General features: G+C 40.2%; 1 protein-coding gene across 1 annotated transcript in view; it reads left to right on the top strand.

Moving 5' to 3' along the window:
* The window catches only part of arvcfb (ARVCF delta catenin family member b), a gene marked incomplete in the record, with an annotated part of 179,365 nt that overhangs the window by 45,387 nt on the left and 118,994 nt on the right, over positions 1–14,984 (top strand). Inside the window, 2 exon segments of the mRNA XM_037681242.1 lie at positions 93–251; positions 12,151–12,788. Of these exon segments, the coding sequence (XP_037537170.1) occupies positions 93–251; positions 12,151–12,788 (797 nt within the window).

Raw genomic sequence — 14,984 nt, 5'->3', positions numbered from 1 at the left:
TTGTATTATTTATAAAAAATGTCTGTTGTGTTTAACCACTCACGACGCTTTTCCGATCCCCCCCCCCCCATCCCCCCCCGGTCTCTGTGCAGGAGCAGAGCCCCAGTAACGCCACATCCCTGGCTATGATGCAGGAGCCACAGGAGGTGGTGGAGGAGACGGTTACCATAGAGGAGGACCCCGGCACCCCCACCTCCCATGTCTCAGTGGTCACCTCTGATGACGGAACTACGCGGCGCACAGAGACCAAGGTGTGACAGAAAGATGGACCATTAGAGAGTAGATTCTTGAACACGTTGTTCGAAATTTTGTTTGACTGGTTGTTAAAACTATTCTTTAAAATGCAGCAGAAAAATTACTTTGAGATAAAACCAACTGTTTTACTTTAGATACCTGTTATTAACCTAAAAGCTGTTGCAGCGGTTCTTCTTGTGGTCTTTCACTCCTGATGAACTCATGGTGGCAAAATTAATGCAATCAGACAACATACTATATTTCAATTTCCAAATGCCTAGTCTCAAGAAATCCCATTATCCTGCTGCCAAAGTGGTTTTAACCCTCTTAGTTTAAAAAAATAAATGTCTAAAATGATATTAGCCATCTTTCTTCCTTCCTCAGTTTTGTGCTTCTTAAAAGCCCCTTTGTCAATATGTCTTCTGATGTTTTTTATTGTTTTCTTTGAAAGGGTATGTCGGCTAATGTGAAGGTGAGTGGACTTTTATATCAATAAAGCTTTCGTCGCAATGCCACCATAAGATACAGCAGCAGTGCACAACGCAGTCTGCATCTTACAAGCTAAATGCATCTTCTGCCATCCTATCTACTCAAATCACTGCTTGCTGCTTTCACCCTTTGAAAAGATCCATCCCCAGGATTACTCTTGGGCTTATTTTTCTTCGTTAAAATTTTACCTACAAATACATCTTATGTATTGTTGCAATGATAAATTATAGCTTTAGTAATACACACGTATTACAAAATATAACAACCTTAAAACCCTTTGGCAAAGAAATGTTTTTAGTTCTCTCATGGCCTGACTATAGAAACTAACTGTGAATATTAGTTGAAATCAACATCAGTAATTTGTAAACGCATGTTTTTAATACTGTCAACAGTCTTCACCCCACTTTAAAATGTCTTAACAAACTGTCTCAATATTTTGTGGGAAAAAAATATTTGAAAATTGTCTGTTTCTCAGAATTCAAAGGTCTTTTCACATGAGTAAACTTTAATGACTCAATATCCATTTACAAGATGTATTTCAGTTTTAACTATACAATTTGGGACAATTTGGGAAAAAATATATATGTGCTGATTTCAGCTCTGAGTTTATTTCTGAGGTGCAGAGAAGAGTCTCTAACAAGATCCACAGATTTCCTTTGAGGGGAAAAGCACTAAAGATGTGGCCTGAAGACTGTAGCGTAATCGAGTTGTATGTCAGATTGCAGCCAACTTTTATAAACCTTGTTAACCTTTGCCCTCTAACCCTAAAGAACACACTACACTGGCCACAAAAACACAAACGGCCTTGTGTGATTGTAGTGATTAGTTTGTCTTGAGTTACCATAAACATGGGGCTGTAATGATCTGGGCTGTTTGGAAAAGAACTGCTGTAAATGTGTTATAAATGACTCGTCTTTAAGTTTCAAAAAGCTGCTCTCACTGTCAGGTGATCCTACACCAACAAAATTGTACGGTATTGAATTTCTGCTTAAAGCATCACACAAAACAGGTTAGAATCCTTTTAGCAAGACATACTCGTATACACAGACAGCATTTCAGCTGTTTGGATGCAAATATGAATGTAATTTACTGTCAGATGTTGCCGTCAGCTTCCACATGAGTGTAGAGCACTGTGTGGTGCTCCAACTCCAGGGACTGTGAGCTGTAATTAAAAAGCCTGGTCTAATCCTTCATCTGGGAGGACCCAATGCCCTCCAGCCTGTTTACTGCCAGCGGATTGGACACGCACACATTTATACACACGCTTGTGTTTTTATGCTTCATGGCACAGAACTTGTTAGGGATAATGCACAGCAGTGCATGCAGCAAAAAGTCCCACTAATCAAGAGCTTTGCCGAGAACCAAGGAGAAAAATGGACGCTTGCTGAGTGGAGCTTTGGGCATTTTCTGGAAGTGACTTTGAGGATGTCAGTCAGATCAATGTCTAGGGTAAACTTCTGGAAACAACCATCCTAGTGGTGGTAAATGGACCCAGCGTTCACAACAATGCACTCAACATTTCATCTTGTCTTGCCTTCTTTTGTTGTCTCTCAGGAGTTCTTTTCTCAGCAGCTCACAGTTTATGTGCGTATCTGTTCTTTTGAACCAAAGTCTTTCAGTACTGTCTATTGCTGTTGCGCCTCTCTTTTGATGGTTATCTTCCATTTAATAGATGATGAAACACTAAAGCTTCTCCCATCTTCCTGGTTTGCAAGCAAAAAAAAAACATTTTTTAAATAAAAAGATCTGATAGTAGTAAACATGTTTCTTGTCATTTAGTTACAACAAAATCCCTGTTTAGAATGCAGAGGTGTGAAGCAAAGAGTGTTAATTGACAGGAAACTGTAAAAAGAAGTATACCTGTTAAAAGCTGTTGCATTTCTAGTTGTGGGTCCAGGGAAACCTTCAGCTGTTGAGTTCTGGTATTGTAGGAATTTTCACACATAATGCTAAAAGACAAGTATGAATGGCCTTTTATGGCTGATTAACTTCTGGTTCATTTGAGTTTTCGGTCAATTCAACTCTGAGTCAGTTGGCAGGACTGTTCAGATGAGTCTATGGGCTCAGTTAGATCCACTTTCATTTTCCTGTCCCAGCATGCCATGCCTTCCCTTAGCCATTGTCCAGCCTTCTTTTGCTGCTGGCAGAGAGTCTGAATGAAACACCAGGCACTTTAGAGTTAGGCCAATAAAAGCAACATCCCCCTCTTTTCCTCCTGATATGAACTAATGACAGTTGAGGTAGACCATAAAAAACTAATAAAAGCAGTTTTACACACTGCACACAGTTGGAAGTCGACCATAAGCATATAAAGTTAGAGTGAGTAAAAATGTTGGGTGCAAAATGCTAGATAATTGTTTGACCCAGTACATTTGTCAAGAAAAATAAAGTTTCTGTGTTCATTAGAACAAAACGAGTACATATATATATAAATAAATAAATAAATAAATAAATATATATCTATCTATATATATATATATATATATATATATATATATATATATATATATATATGGATAGATAGATATAGATGGATAGATAGATAGATAGATAGATAGATAGATATGTGTGTATACATAGTGCATCACTTGTTTAAAAAAATAATGGATTAGTTAACTGTTTGAGTGCAGAAAGAAAAAGAAAAAGAAACACATGGTGAATGAATTGGGTATAAAACAGTTCTTTTCCATCCGTCCAATTCCAAGTTACCAAAGTGATGTAAACCATAGCCCACTGCTCGTACCATCCAGCAATAGTGGATTTCAGGACTACCATTATGAACCCCACTCCAGTCTCAGACCCCACCCTACATGAGACAGATCCAGTACCATCTGTGGTTTTGGTGTGGCTTGCTTTCCCTCTTCCTTGCCCACACTTTGGCTCTTCTAACACCAACTTTTATGAAACCTGAATAATAACAAAGTCAATAATCCAGGTATACAATACAACATTTTTCAGTCAGGTCATCTGGACAGTTTCTTTCTTTTTTTTTTTTTTTTTGCTGAAACGTTTCACCTTCGGTCCGGAAGGCTTCATCAGTCAAGGAAACACACAACAAAACTGATTCTTCCCCCAACAGCTTAATCCAAAGTGGAACAAACCAGTTCTGCTTGTGATAAGATGGTCTCTTTGGTACGCCCCCTCCTCCATTGCCGGCCCTCGGTGTTTCCTTGACTGATGAAGCCTTCCTGACCGAAGGCAAAACGTTTCAGCACAAAAAAAAAAGAAACTGTCCAGATGACCTGACTAAAAAATGTTGGAACCCTGAATAATAATTAAAAAAAACTTTTTTTTTTCTTTTTTAAATTTTATAATACTGTATTTACAGATGTTCTTTAGGCTGACTGGAAATCAGTGACAGGTTTCATCCAAGGCTTAACAGCATGGATTAGTCTGCATCCATTTCCAAACAGTCCACTCTTCAAGTCTGTTTAAGCTATCAATAAGTGAAACTTTGTTCAGTGATTTAAATGGATCAGTTTGATGCCTGCTGCCTTCCCCTTCTTGTTTTAACAGCTTGGTAAGCGATTAAGGACTGTGTCTAACTTCCCGTGGTTGGTTGAAACAGTTTTTAGTGTTGGTGTGACTTTCCATGCATGTGTAAATACATAGAAGTTGGTGGAATTGCTAGTTTTGCACATAATTACTCACCACCAATTCAGCAATTCTGTTTCAACCCTGTTTACCCCACTTCAGCATATTTCAGGTTCCTCTGAAAACCAGGTTCCTTGTCATCCCTCGTCTCCCTTTGCGTGACGGTTTAACGCCTTGTGAACTCGAGCGTACATCAAAGAGTGTTTGAAACTGAGTGATGGATTTTTTTGCAGCCTTTGCAGATTGACTAAAGTGCTGTGATTGTACAAGCCAGCCTGGCATGTCAAGGCTGGGAAGCTGTAGCATTCTCCAAACCTTCCTCACAATTTTTGACAGCCCCAATAAAGTGGAATAAAATATGTTGATTAACAAACAGTATATTTTATGAACATACAGTGCCTTGCAAAAGTATTCAGCCCCCTTCAACTTTTCAAACTTTTGCCACATTTCAGGCTTCAAACATAAAGATAAAAAGTTTAAATTTTTTGTGAAGGATCAACAACAAGTGGGACACAATCGTGAAGTGGAATGAAATTTATTGGATGTGTCAAACTTTTTTAACAAATAAAAAACTGAAAAGTGGGGCATGCAATATTATTCGTCCCCCTTGTGTTAATACTTTGTAGCTCCGCCTTTTGCTGCAGTTCCAGCTGCAAGTCTCTTGGGGTTTGTCTCTATCAGTTTTGCACATGGAGAGACTGAAATTCTTGCACATTCTTCCTGCAAAACAGCTCGAGCTCAGTGAGGTTGGATGGAGAGTGTTTGTGAACAGCAGTCTTCAGCTCTTTCCACAGATTCTCGATTGGATTCAGGTCTGGACTTTGACTTGGCCATTCCAACACCTGGATACGTTTATTTGTGAACCATTCCATTGTAGATGTGTCTTTATGTTTTGGATCATTGTCTTGTTGGAAGATAAATCTCCATCCCAGTCTCAGGTCTCTTGCAGACTCAAACAGGTTTTCTTCCAGAATGGTCCTGGATTTGGCTCCATCCATCTTCTCATCAATTCTGACCATCTTCCCTGTCCCTGCTGATGAAAAGCAGGCCCAAACCATGATGCTGCCACCACCATGTTTGACAGTGGGGATGGTGTGTTCAGGGTGATGAGCTGTTGTTTTTACGCCAAACATATCATTTTGCATTGTGGCCAAACAGTTTGATTTTGGTTTCATGTGACCAGAGCACCTTCTTCCACATGTTTGGTGTGTCTCCCAGGTGCTTGTGTCAAACTTTAAACAACACTTTTTATGGATATCTTTGAGAAATGGCTTTCTTCTTGCCACTCTTCCATAAAGGTCAGATTTGTGCAGTGTACGACTGATTGTTGTCCTATGGACAGACTGTCCCACCTCAGCTGTAGATCTCTGCAGTTCATCCAGAGTGATCATGGGCCTCTTGGCTGCATCTCTGATCAGTCTTCTCCTTGTTCCAGATGAAAGTTTAGATGGACGGCCGGGTCTTGGTAGATTTGCAGTGGTCTGATACTCCTTCCATTTCAATTTGATTGCTTGCACAGTGCTCCTTGGGATGTTTAAAGCTTGGGAAATCTTTTTGTATCCAAATCCGATTTTAAACTTCTCCACAACAGTATCTCGGGCCTGCCTGGTGTGTTCCTTGGTCTTCATGATGCTCTAAGCGCTTTGAACAGAACCCTGAGACTATCACAGAGCAGGTGCATTTATACGGAGACTTGATTACACACAGGTGGATTCTATTTATCATCGTCAGTCATTTGGGACAACATTGGATCATTCATAGATCCTCACTGAACTTCTGGAGTGAGTTTGCTGCTCTGAAAGTAAAGGGGACGAATAATATTGCACCCCCCACTCTTCAGTTTTTTATTTGTTAAAACAGTTTGACACATCCAATAAATTTCATTCCACTTCACGATTGTGTCCCACTTGTTGTTGATTCTTCACAAAAAATTACAATTTTATATCTTTATGTTTGAAGCCTGAAATGTGGCAAAAGGTTGAAAAGTTCAAGGAGGCCGAATACTTCCACAAGGCACTGTAGATGAGTAAAAACTTTCAGAGGTTTTGTTTTGGCTTCGTCTTGACAGATTTAGAAAATATCCGAAGATTCCATTCTGGTTTTAAGTATTTTGATTTGTAAGCATCAACATTCTCACATCTTATGTTTATTTGTATGCATCCTAACGCTATTATTTAATGTGATGTAATTACCACATTGCTTATTAGTATAGCAATTAAAATTTTTTTTTTCGTCACATGCTCTCGTGCAAGACGGATGCATATCTTCCTTCTCTCGTCCTCCTCTTGCTTTTTCGCTTTCTGTCTTGTTTATCGGAGCTTTTATTTACACATCTTCTAAAACGTAAACTACTGTCATGGATCTGGTCAGCTGGACTTTAACGAAATTGATAAAAAACATTTCAACAAAGTGACAGGGTCCTGGAGAACCCTCATGCTCCGCTGAGATGCATGCGGCAGGATATGTTGTGGATCTGATGTGCCTTTCCGTATTCTCTCAGGAGGATGCCGAAGATATTGGAATCATGATGGCAGGGTTTCTGCTTTTTGGCACCGTCTGATACCTATGTTATCGGCTGTTAAAGAAGACGGCAGCAGCAGTTTTGGCCATGGCAAAGCTGCTGACCATGTCTGCAGGTTTGGTTTGGGCTTCGAACACTCAAAATCTGCTGGTTTACGAGTTAAACCACAAGATAGAAGCGATTTGTGAGAATCGCAGGCCATTTACGGCTTCTGGGTCTCACCAGCATGTTGGGGACGACCTTGGAGGGAGCTAATAAGCACGGAGCAGTGGAATGCCCACAAATCTGGACATTTTGGATTAAAAGTACCAGCAGAACTCAAGGCTGACGAGAAATAACAGTCTGCCTGAAAAAAATCAACAACTGTGGCTCATCTGAATCTGACTCCCCTTTTCAGCCTTGAAGCAGGCAGACATCGAATTTCTCCTGGGATATGTGTAAACAGAGAAAGCAGTCTATCACGCACCCCCGAGAACTTCTGTGAAGGCTTATCAGAAACTGTACCAACTGACAACATCCTAACAGGACTATGGTTTTATCTGGAAGTGCTTCATTGACAAGTCTCACCATCTTGCCATCAAATACATATGTAATGTGTTATAAATGTGCTTGCTGGTATAGTTTTTTAATGTCTTAAATCAGGATCAGAATCCGAACAAGCTTTATTATCATTGCACCGAAATACAACAAGAACATGTAAGTACAGTCGTCTGAAAGATCGTGTCCTGATAATGACAAGGTGTGAAGAGATCTTTTTTGTAATACCACTATCCTCTCCTCATGGCTTTCCCCCCTTTTTCCTATCTAAAAAGAATAAGAGGCTGCGCTCTTAGGAGCAGCAGCAACGTGCGCTCCGCCCATCTTTCGGACGACTGTACGAACATAATTTCACTGTATTTCGGTACAACGATAAAGCTTATTCTGATTCTGATTCACTGCAGGTAAATGTATTTTGAAAGCACTAGCTATATTTGGTGTATGTCAATGATAAGATGCCCACAGTATATATTTTTCTTGCATTAATACAACTTCCTACTTTTAAATAGAAGACAGCTGCATGAATGAGGTGAATTACACAGTACAGTAGTTTGTTCGAGTGAAGGCTTCTTGTGGACCAGATGGTACGATATGTTCAAAGTATTTATGTCAAACAATGGTGCACTTGACAATATGGAACTGGTGGTGTTTGCAGTTAGTGAGCCAAGAAGCTGTTTTGCTTTGCCAGTATTTGAAATTCAGGGTCTTTTTTGTGTGCATGACTTGTAGAATTGTATTCTAGGTTGTGCACATTTTTTTTCATTGCCCATATTGTGGCCTGGCTTGGCCTGCTTTCTATTCATATTGGCAGCTACACCCAAGTTTATGAATAAATTTATTGTAGTACACTTTTGAAATGGAAAATACTGTATGCAGATTTGGACCATCTTCTTATTATTTCTCATCAGCACAGTTAGACTTTGACATCCACAGCTGCAGCCCTGGATGTTTTCTGAATAACCCCAGATCTCAAGACGGAAGAAATTACAAAACATATTTTTATTCAAATCATCCATTACGCTCCTAAAATAATTATGTTGGCAAAAACACAAGCAGTGTAGGTGATGCTTTCTCTGTAAGCAGCATCCACAAACCACAGTACACCTGCACTGAGAATCTGTTTTGTCTCCTCACATGTTCTGAGACATTTAGAAAACACTCTAAGGAGTGCCGGTATCGGCTTGTTGCAAGTGAAATACTGGCTTAAGTTTCTCTCTTAGACCTTTTAGTTTTAGATATGCCAGTTTTACTCCTGCAATGTTACACTGAGTATAAAAAGTCTATATTCCAAAATGAAAACCATTACAGTACATTGTAAACTGGCCAACTCTTTTACTTTGTAAAAAATAACTTGCTTGACTTTGTAAAAGTATTGAGAGCATGTTGCAATTTGTATTTAAACTCAAATGCCAGAATGTTGCATGTTAGTTTTTGAACATGTCAAAAAAATGGACACATTTGACTTGTCTCTTTTAAAATGTACAACACAAATGATTTGACTCAATGGTATGAGCAAGAAAAAACAAAAATCAGCATATTTCTAAAAATAAAGTAACTATAGATAGATTAAAATATTATTTTTGGTATGCCAGTGTATTGCATCATGCTCAACATTAAATGCAGTTCTGATTTGTCTTTGGTTCATAGTTAACATTAAGTCCCAGGATGGACAGCAGAATATGGTTCACTGTGATTCATGTAGATGGAAATGAGTTTGTTATCCAGAAGTCCTACATATCTTTTAGCTGATGGAACTCAATTATATGAACTGTCAATTTTCTATGTGCAAAGTCAAGAGAGGGCGACAGTGAAAATACTACTCAGTAATTACTTAGAAGATGGAAACAAACCTTGATGTTCATGAAATGGGCTTTGCTCTGTAGCTCAGTCAGGGTGTAATAAAAAAACGAGGCCAGAGTAAATGTCTTATTTGTTTCAGCTGAGTTAATGAGGATACTGTGTTAAACAACCGATTTGCTGTTTTTAATGCACTTGACTCCCTTCTGTGAGGCAGAGGTTAATTCTTCCTTGTGCTTTCTGATATTGTTATATTCCTTAACTCACTGCTGATTAAAAGTGAAACAATTCTATTGATTGGTGAGTTTAAAGATATCACTTTACATTTAGGAGAGCTGGTGTTAAAAACTAAACTCATCAGAAGCAGGAATGAGCAAAGAGCATTTTATTATCTCCATTTCTTTGTAAATTAATGCTCTTTAAATGAGAATAAACTTCTCAGCATCACCTTTATACGCAGGACATGTATTGCATCAGATCTGCGCACCTGCAGATGATAATTGATTTTCATCAACCTCATTAATTTTAAGATGAATTTATATCTGCAGACAAAATAGCCAATTATTGGCCATAGCAGAATTCACTGGGCAGCAAATTGGTTTCTATATAGACAGAGAGCCCAGAGAGATAGTTGGGATGTCGTGCTTGATTTATTTATTTATTTAGCTACTGAGACAGCAGAAGCAGTAGAGAGATTTAGCTAAAAAAAGAAGTGAGCATGAGAAAAAAATATGTTCTAGTCTGGTTGTTGCAAACCCAAGGGTATGGAGTTGGATGTTACCTTGCTCCCTTTGGGGCCACTCAGGATTCAAGGTCCAGTGGAGCAGCAGTTGCATTTCAAGATGTTTCTGTTACCACACAAACCTGAGCACTCAGTCCGCTGATTCCACACTTAATGCATGCAAAATGTTATAGCTAAGCATTGAGTATATTAAATAATTCCTCTTGTTCCAGTGAATAAATTCAGACACATCTGACTGATGACAATCAGACCTTAAAAGAGATGCATTTGTTTGCATCAATGGAGTTTCATTTTTGAGGTTGAGAACTGTTTTTGTTCAAACAACTTAAATTTTAATTTGTAAGAACGTTTGTTAGCAAAGTAAAATATTAAAAGCACTTACACTACTTCAGACTAGATGGCTCTATAATAGACATCACTTAGAAACATTATAATAACCCATAGTACTCAGGTTGACAATCGGAATGTGTTTGAACATACAGTGAGGAAAATGAGTATTTGAACACCCTGCAACTTTGCAAGTTCTCCCACTTAGAAATCATGGAGTGGTCTCGAATTTTCATCTTAGGTGCATGCCCACTGTGAGAGACATAATCTTAAAAATAAAATAAAATCCAGAAATCACAATGTAAGTTTTTTTTTTAATAATTTATTTGTGTGTTACTGCTGCAAATAAGTATTTGAACACCTGCCAATCAGCAACAGTTCTGACCCTCAAAGACCTGTTAGTCCACCTCTAAAAAGTCCACCTCCACTCCACTTATTATTCTAAATTAGAAGCACCTGTTTGAGGTCGGTAGCTGCATAAAGACACCCGTCCACCCACACAATCAGTAAGACTCCAACTACTAACATGGCAAAGACCAAAGAGCTGTCCAAAGACACCAGAGACAAAATTGTAGACCTCCACAAGGCTGGAAATGGCTACGGGGCAATTGCCAAGCAGCTTGGTGAAAAAGATCAACTGTTGGAGCAATTATTTGAAAATGAAAGAAGCTAAACATGACCGTCAGTCTCCCTCGGACTGGGGCTCCATGCAAGATCTCACCTCATGGCATATCAATGATCCTAAGAAAGGTGAGGAATCAGCCCAGAACTACACGGGAGGAGCTGGTCAATGACCTGAAGAGAGCTGGCACCACTGTTTCCATGGTTACTGTGGGTAATACACTAAGACGTCATAGTTTAAAGTCATGTATGGCCTGGAAGGTTCCCCTATTTAAATCAGCACACGTCCAGGCCCGTCTTAAGTTTGCCCATGACCATTTGGATGATCCATAGGAGTCATGGGAGAAAGTTATGTGGTCAAATGAGACCAAAATATAACTTTTTGGTCTTAATTCCACTCGCTGTGGTTGGAGGACGAAGAATGATGAGTACCATCCCAAAAAACCATCCCTACTGTGAAGCATGGGGGTGGAAGCATCATGCTTTGGGGCTGTTTTTCTGTACATTGGACAGGACGACTGCACTGTATTAAGGAGAGGATGACCGGGGCCATGTATTGCGAGATTTTGGGGAACATCCTCCTTCCCTCAGTTAGAGCATTGAAGATGGGTCGTGGCTGGGTCTTCCAACATGACAATGACCCGAAGCACACAGCCAGGAGAACCAAGGAGTGGCTCCGTAAGAAGCATATCAAGGTTCTGGAGTGGCCTAGCCAGTCTCCAGACCTAAACCCTATAGAAAATGTTTGGAGAGAGCTCAAACTCCTTGTTTCTCAGCGACAGCCCAGAAACCTGGCTGATCTAGAGAAGATCTGTGGAGGAATGGGCCAAAATCCCTGCTGCAGTGTGTGCAAACCTTGTGAAAAACTACAGGAAACATTTGACCTCTGTAACTGCCAACAAAGTCTACTGTACCAAATATTAACATTGATTTTCACAGGTGTTCAAATACTTATTTGCAGCGGTAACACACAAATAAATAAATCATACATTGTGATTTCCAGATTATTATTTTTTTGATTACTGTATGTCTCTCACAGTGGATATGCACCTAACATGAAAATTTCAGATCCCTCCAAGATTTCTAAGTGGGAGAACTTGCAAAGTCGCAGGGTGTTCAAATATTTATTTTCCTCACTGTACGTAGATTTATGTTCTTTACATTGAGATTGATACACATTTGTTAATCTGATGAATAACTGTCACTTTAAATTTCTTTTTCATTATGTGCATTTTGCATCTTATGATACAGCCAAAGAACTGACAGGTATATGTCATCTGTTTTACAGGTAACTAAGATGGTAAAGACAGTAACCACTCGGACAGTGCGTCAGGTACCTCTTGGCCCAGATGGATTGCCCTTGCCTGAGGGGACGTCTCCATTGAGTAGCTACACCGATTCCATTGATAGACGTTACTTGAAGAATGGAAGTGACCGCTTCATAACGCCTCAAGCAACCTCTACTCTGACGCGCGCCTATAACAACTCTTATGACTCATATGGCGAGACACCTGAGAGCCAATATATTCGCCACTATGGTCTGCATGATGGATATGCTGATTTGACAGACAACTATGGTAGCCTGTCTCGTGGGGTCAATTTCCGGCCACCGCGCTATCCCTACATGCCCAACAGTTACAGGCCAGAAAACAGCTACACACTGCCTATTCGTAAGGATGATTATGGTCATGTGGCACAGCCACAGGTGCCAATGGGAAGCAGCAATGTGGATCTAAACCGTTCACAACCGGAGCGCTTCCAGCCAGAGCCTTATGGCTTAGAGGACGATCGTCGTAGTTTGGGGCCTGAAGATGAAGAACCGTATGAGCTGGAACCTGACTATTCCACTGCCAATCGCCGCACCCTGCCGGGGCACAACAGGGGTCGCACTCACAGGGAACCTCTTCGTGATATGCACAGAGTCAGGTAAGAATAAACACAAAAACTTAGTTTCAATAGTATAGCTTAAAAAGCCCATTGGAAATGGTTTCAGGAAAGTGTGCAAGTTCACACAATGAACATCTTGTTTTTTGCCTGACATTAAATTCCTGTTTTTAAGCATGAGCACATACTCTCTTTGAGGAAATAAGAGGCATGCTAACAAAAATAATATTAATCTTGTTCTTGCTGTAAAGTTACACTATAGTACTATATTTGTCCTTGAGCAACTTGCTTGAAAATGAAAACATAGAAAGACACAAGGCTTTGATTGCCACTTAGCTTGAAATGGACGTGAATATGTGTTTGTGTCAAAAGTATGAAGACATGAATGATTGAAGACAAGACATGACCCTTGTCCTTTTTTCCTCTTTGGTTGCTCCCATATTCAGGGGAGCTCAAAGTGAACTAGCTCACATGATGATTTGGCAATTATTTTTTTACGCTGGATGCCCTGCCTGACGCAATCACAGACCGCCAAGCTACCACAGCCCTCTGTGTGGAGCAGAGAACTGCCATTTAGGGTTCCCAGGGGAGCAGATGATGGGGATTAAGGGCCTTGCTCAAGGGTCCAGAGTGGGACAAATGAGGATGAAGGCAGGTGTGGGTGTTTGACCTTTTTCACCCACATTTTGATGTAGTCGGTTCGGGGAGTCAAATCGGTGACCTTATGATCAAAGGTCCACCTTCTCTAACCTCTGCGCCACTACTCCCCCTTGTCTCGTAATAGCTTTTAATTAGTTTAGCCGCTTTACCTTTGATAGGTGCTACTCCACTTGGCTCTCATGTTATCGATTCTTCTCAGGTGTAGGTTATTTGCCACTGTGACTTATTTCCCCGCTCTGTGGGTGCGATTGTTAATGTATAGTGGACAGATTTGTAACAGGCCATTGTGTTCAAGTCACTTTGCTCGTTGTGGTCCTTATTCGTTCTATAATTGGACTTCACTTTCTTTAGCTTATCCCAGCTCTGCTTAAAAGTTCAGGTGCAGCCATGTGGAACCATCATCTCCAATATCTCTGTAAATGTGCTCATGTATTGTGTCCGTCCAGCTCACGCTGAATCCTAGCATTGGCCAATAAAGTTAGGAAGGTCTGTACCTCATCAATGGTTCATGGCACTATTTTTGGAGCTTCCATACCAGAAACTAGTAAAAACAACACACTTTACACGACCAGAGAGGAAATGGAGGTTCAGATGTAGTTTGCAGTTTTACTGAACAGGTCATCCAGGGACATAGCTCTGTTGGCCAATCAATGACTGCTCTCTACTTATGTCAAAATTGTCGCCTCGAAGCAGTTCGCTTGGAACCACGAACAAGATTGTTCCATAAACTGGGCTGAGTGGGGGTGAGTACCAGCAGTGGGTAGGCCCTTATCTGGTGCGGGACCGATGACAGTTAAGGCAGTGGCCAAGCACCATTTGTTGTCACCCATCTTGAGGGAGCTTAAGTAGAAAAATGTCCATCTTCAAGTAAATTGAAGAAAGGTATAGAAGTTGTGTAAGTGTAAGTAAAATACTTCTTTTTGATCACTGATCTGAAGCAGATGGATAATTTCAAGCTTTCTGCACTTTTACATAATCTGAAAATAAAACATTTGATATCAAGTCAGTCCTAAAGAAACACAGACAAAAAGGTTAAAGGCAAGACAGAGTAAGACGACCACAGTGTGTCTGTGTGTGTTTTTTGGTCTTGGCCATGGATCGAGAAGCATTAATGTTCCTGGCTTCTTAGCTGAACGTGTGTTGACATGCTTATGAATTTGCAACATGCTGGATATAAAGGCTCCTGCAGTGATGATACACACGAGGCTCAAAAGAGAAGATTCTTAATCAGACTCTGTCTTTAAACAGGACTGACTTTGCTCTGACTCTCATACGCACACACGCACACGCACACGCACACACACACACGCACACACACACACGCACACACACACACACTCAATAAAATCCCCATCTTCAGAAAACAAGTCACTCCATCCACCTAGTGAGAGGTGCTTGCTGTGACAGGCAATTTGTAGCCTGCCTTACATGTGTCACAACAGCCCTAACAGTCATATACATACATACTGAGACACATTCACTGACAGCCGCCTACATACAGTAAATGGCCAAATGCCAACAAATCTGGCTCATTGTAGCAAGAAATGTGTTCCAAATCTATTCTTTGAGTTTCTTTAA

The sequence above is a fragment of the Nematolebias whitei genome, chromosome 8 (genome assembly GCF_014905685.2).
Source record: "Nematolebias whitei isolate Nwh7 chromosome 8, NemWhi1, whole genome shotgun sequence".
In the NCBI taxonomy this organism is placed as follows: Eukaryota; Metazoa; Chordata; class Actinopteri; order Cyprinodontiformes; family Rivulidae; genus Nematolebias; species Nematolebias whitei.
Note: the sequence above shows the minus strand (reverse complement) of the source record. Positions and strands in the feature narration are given on the sequence as shown.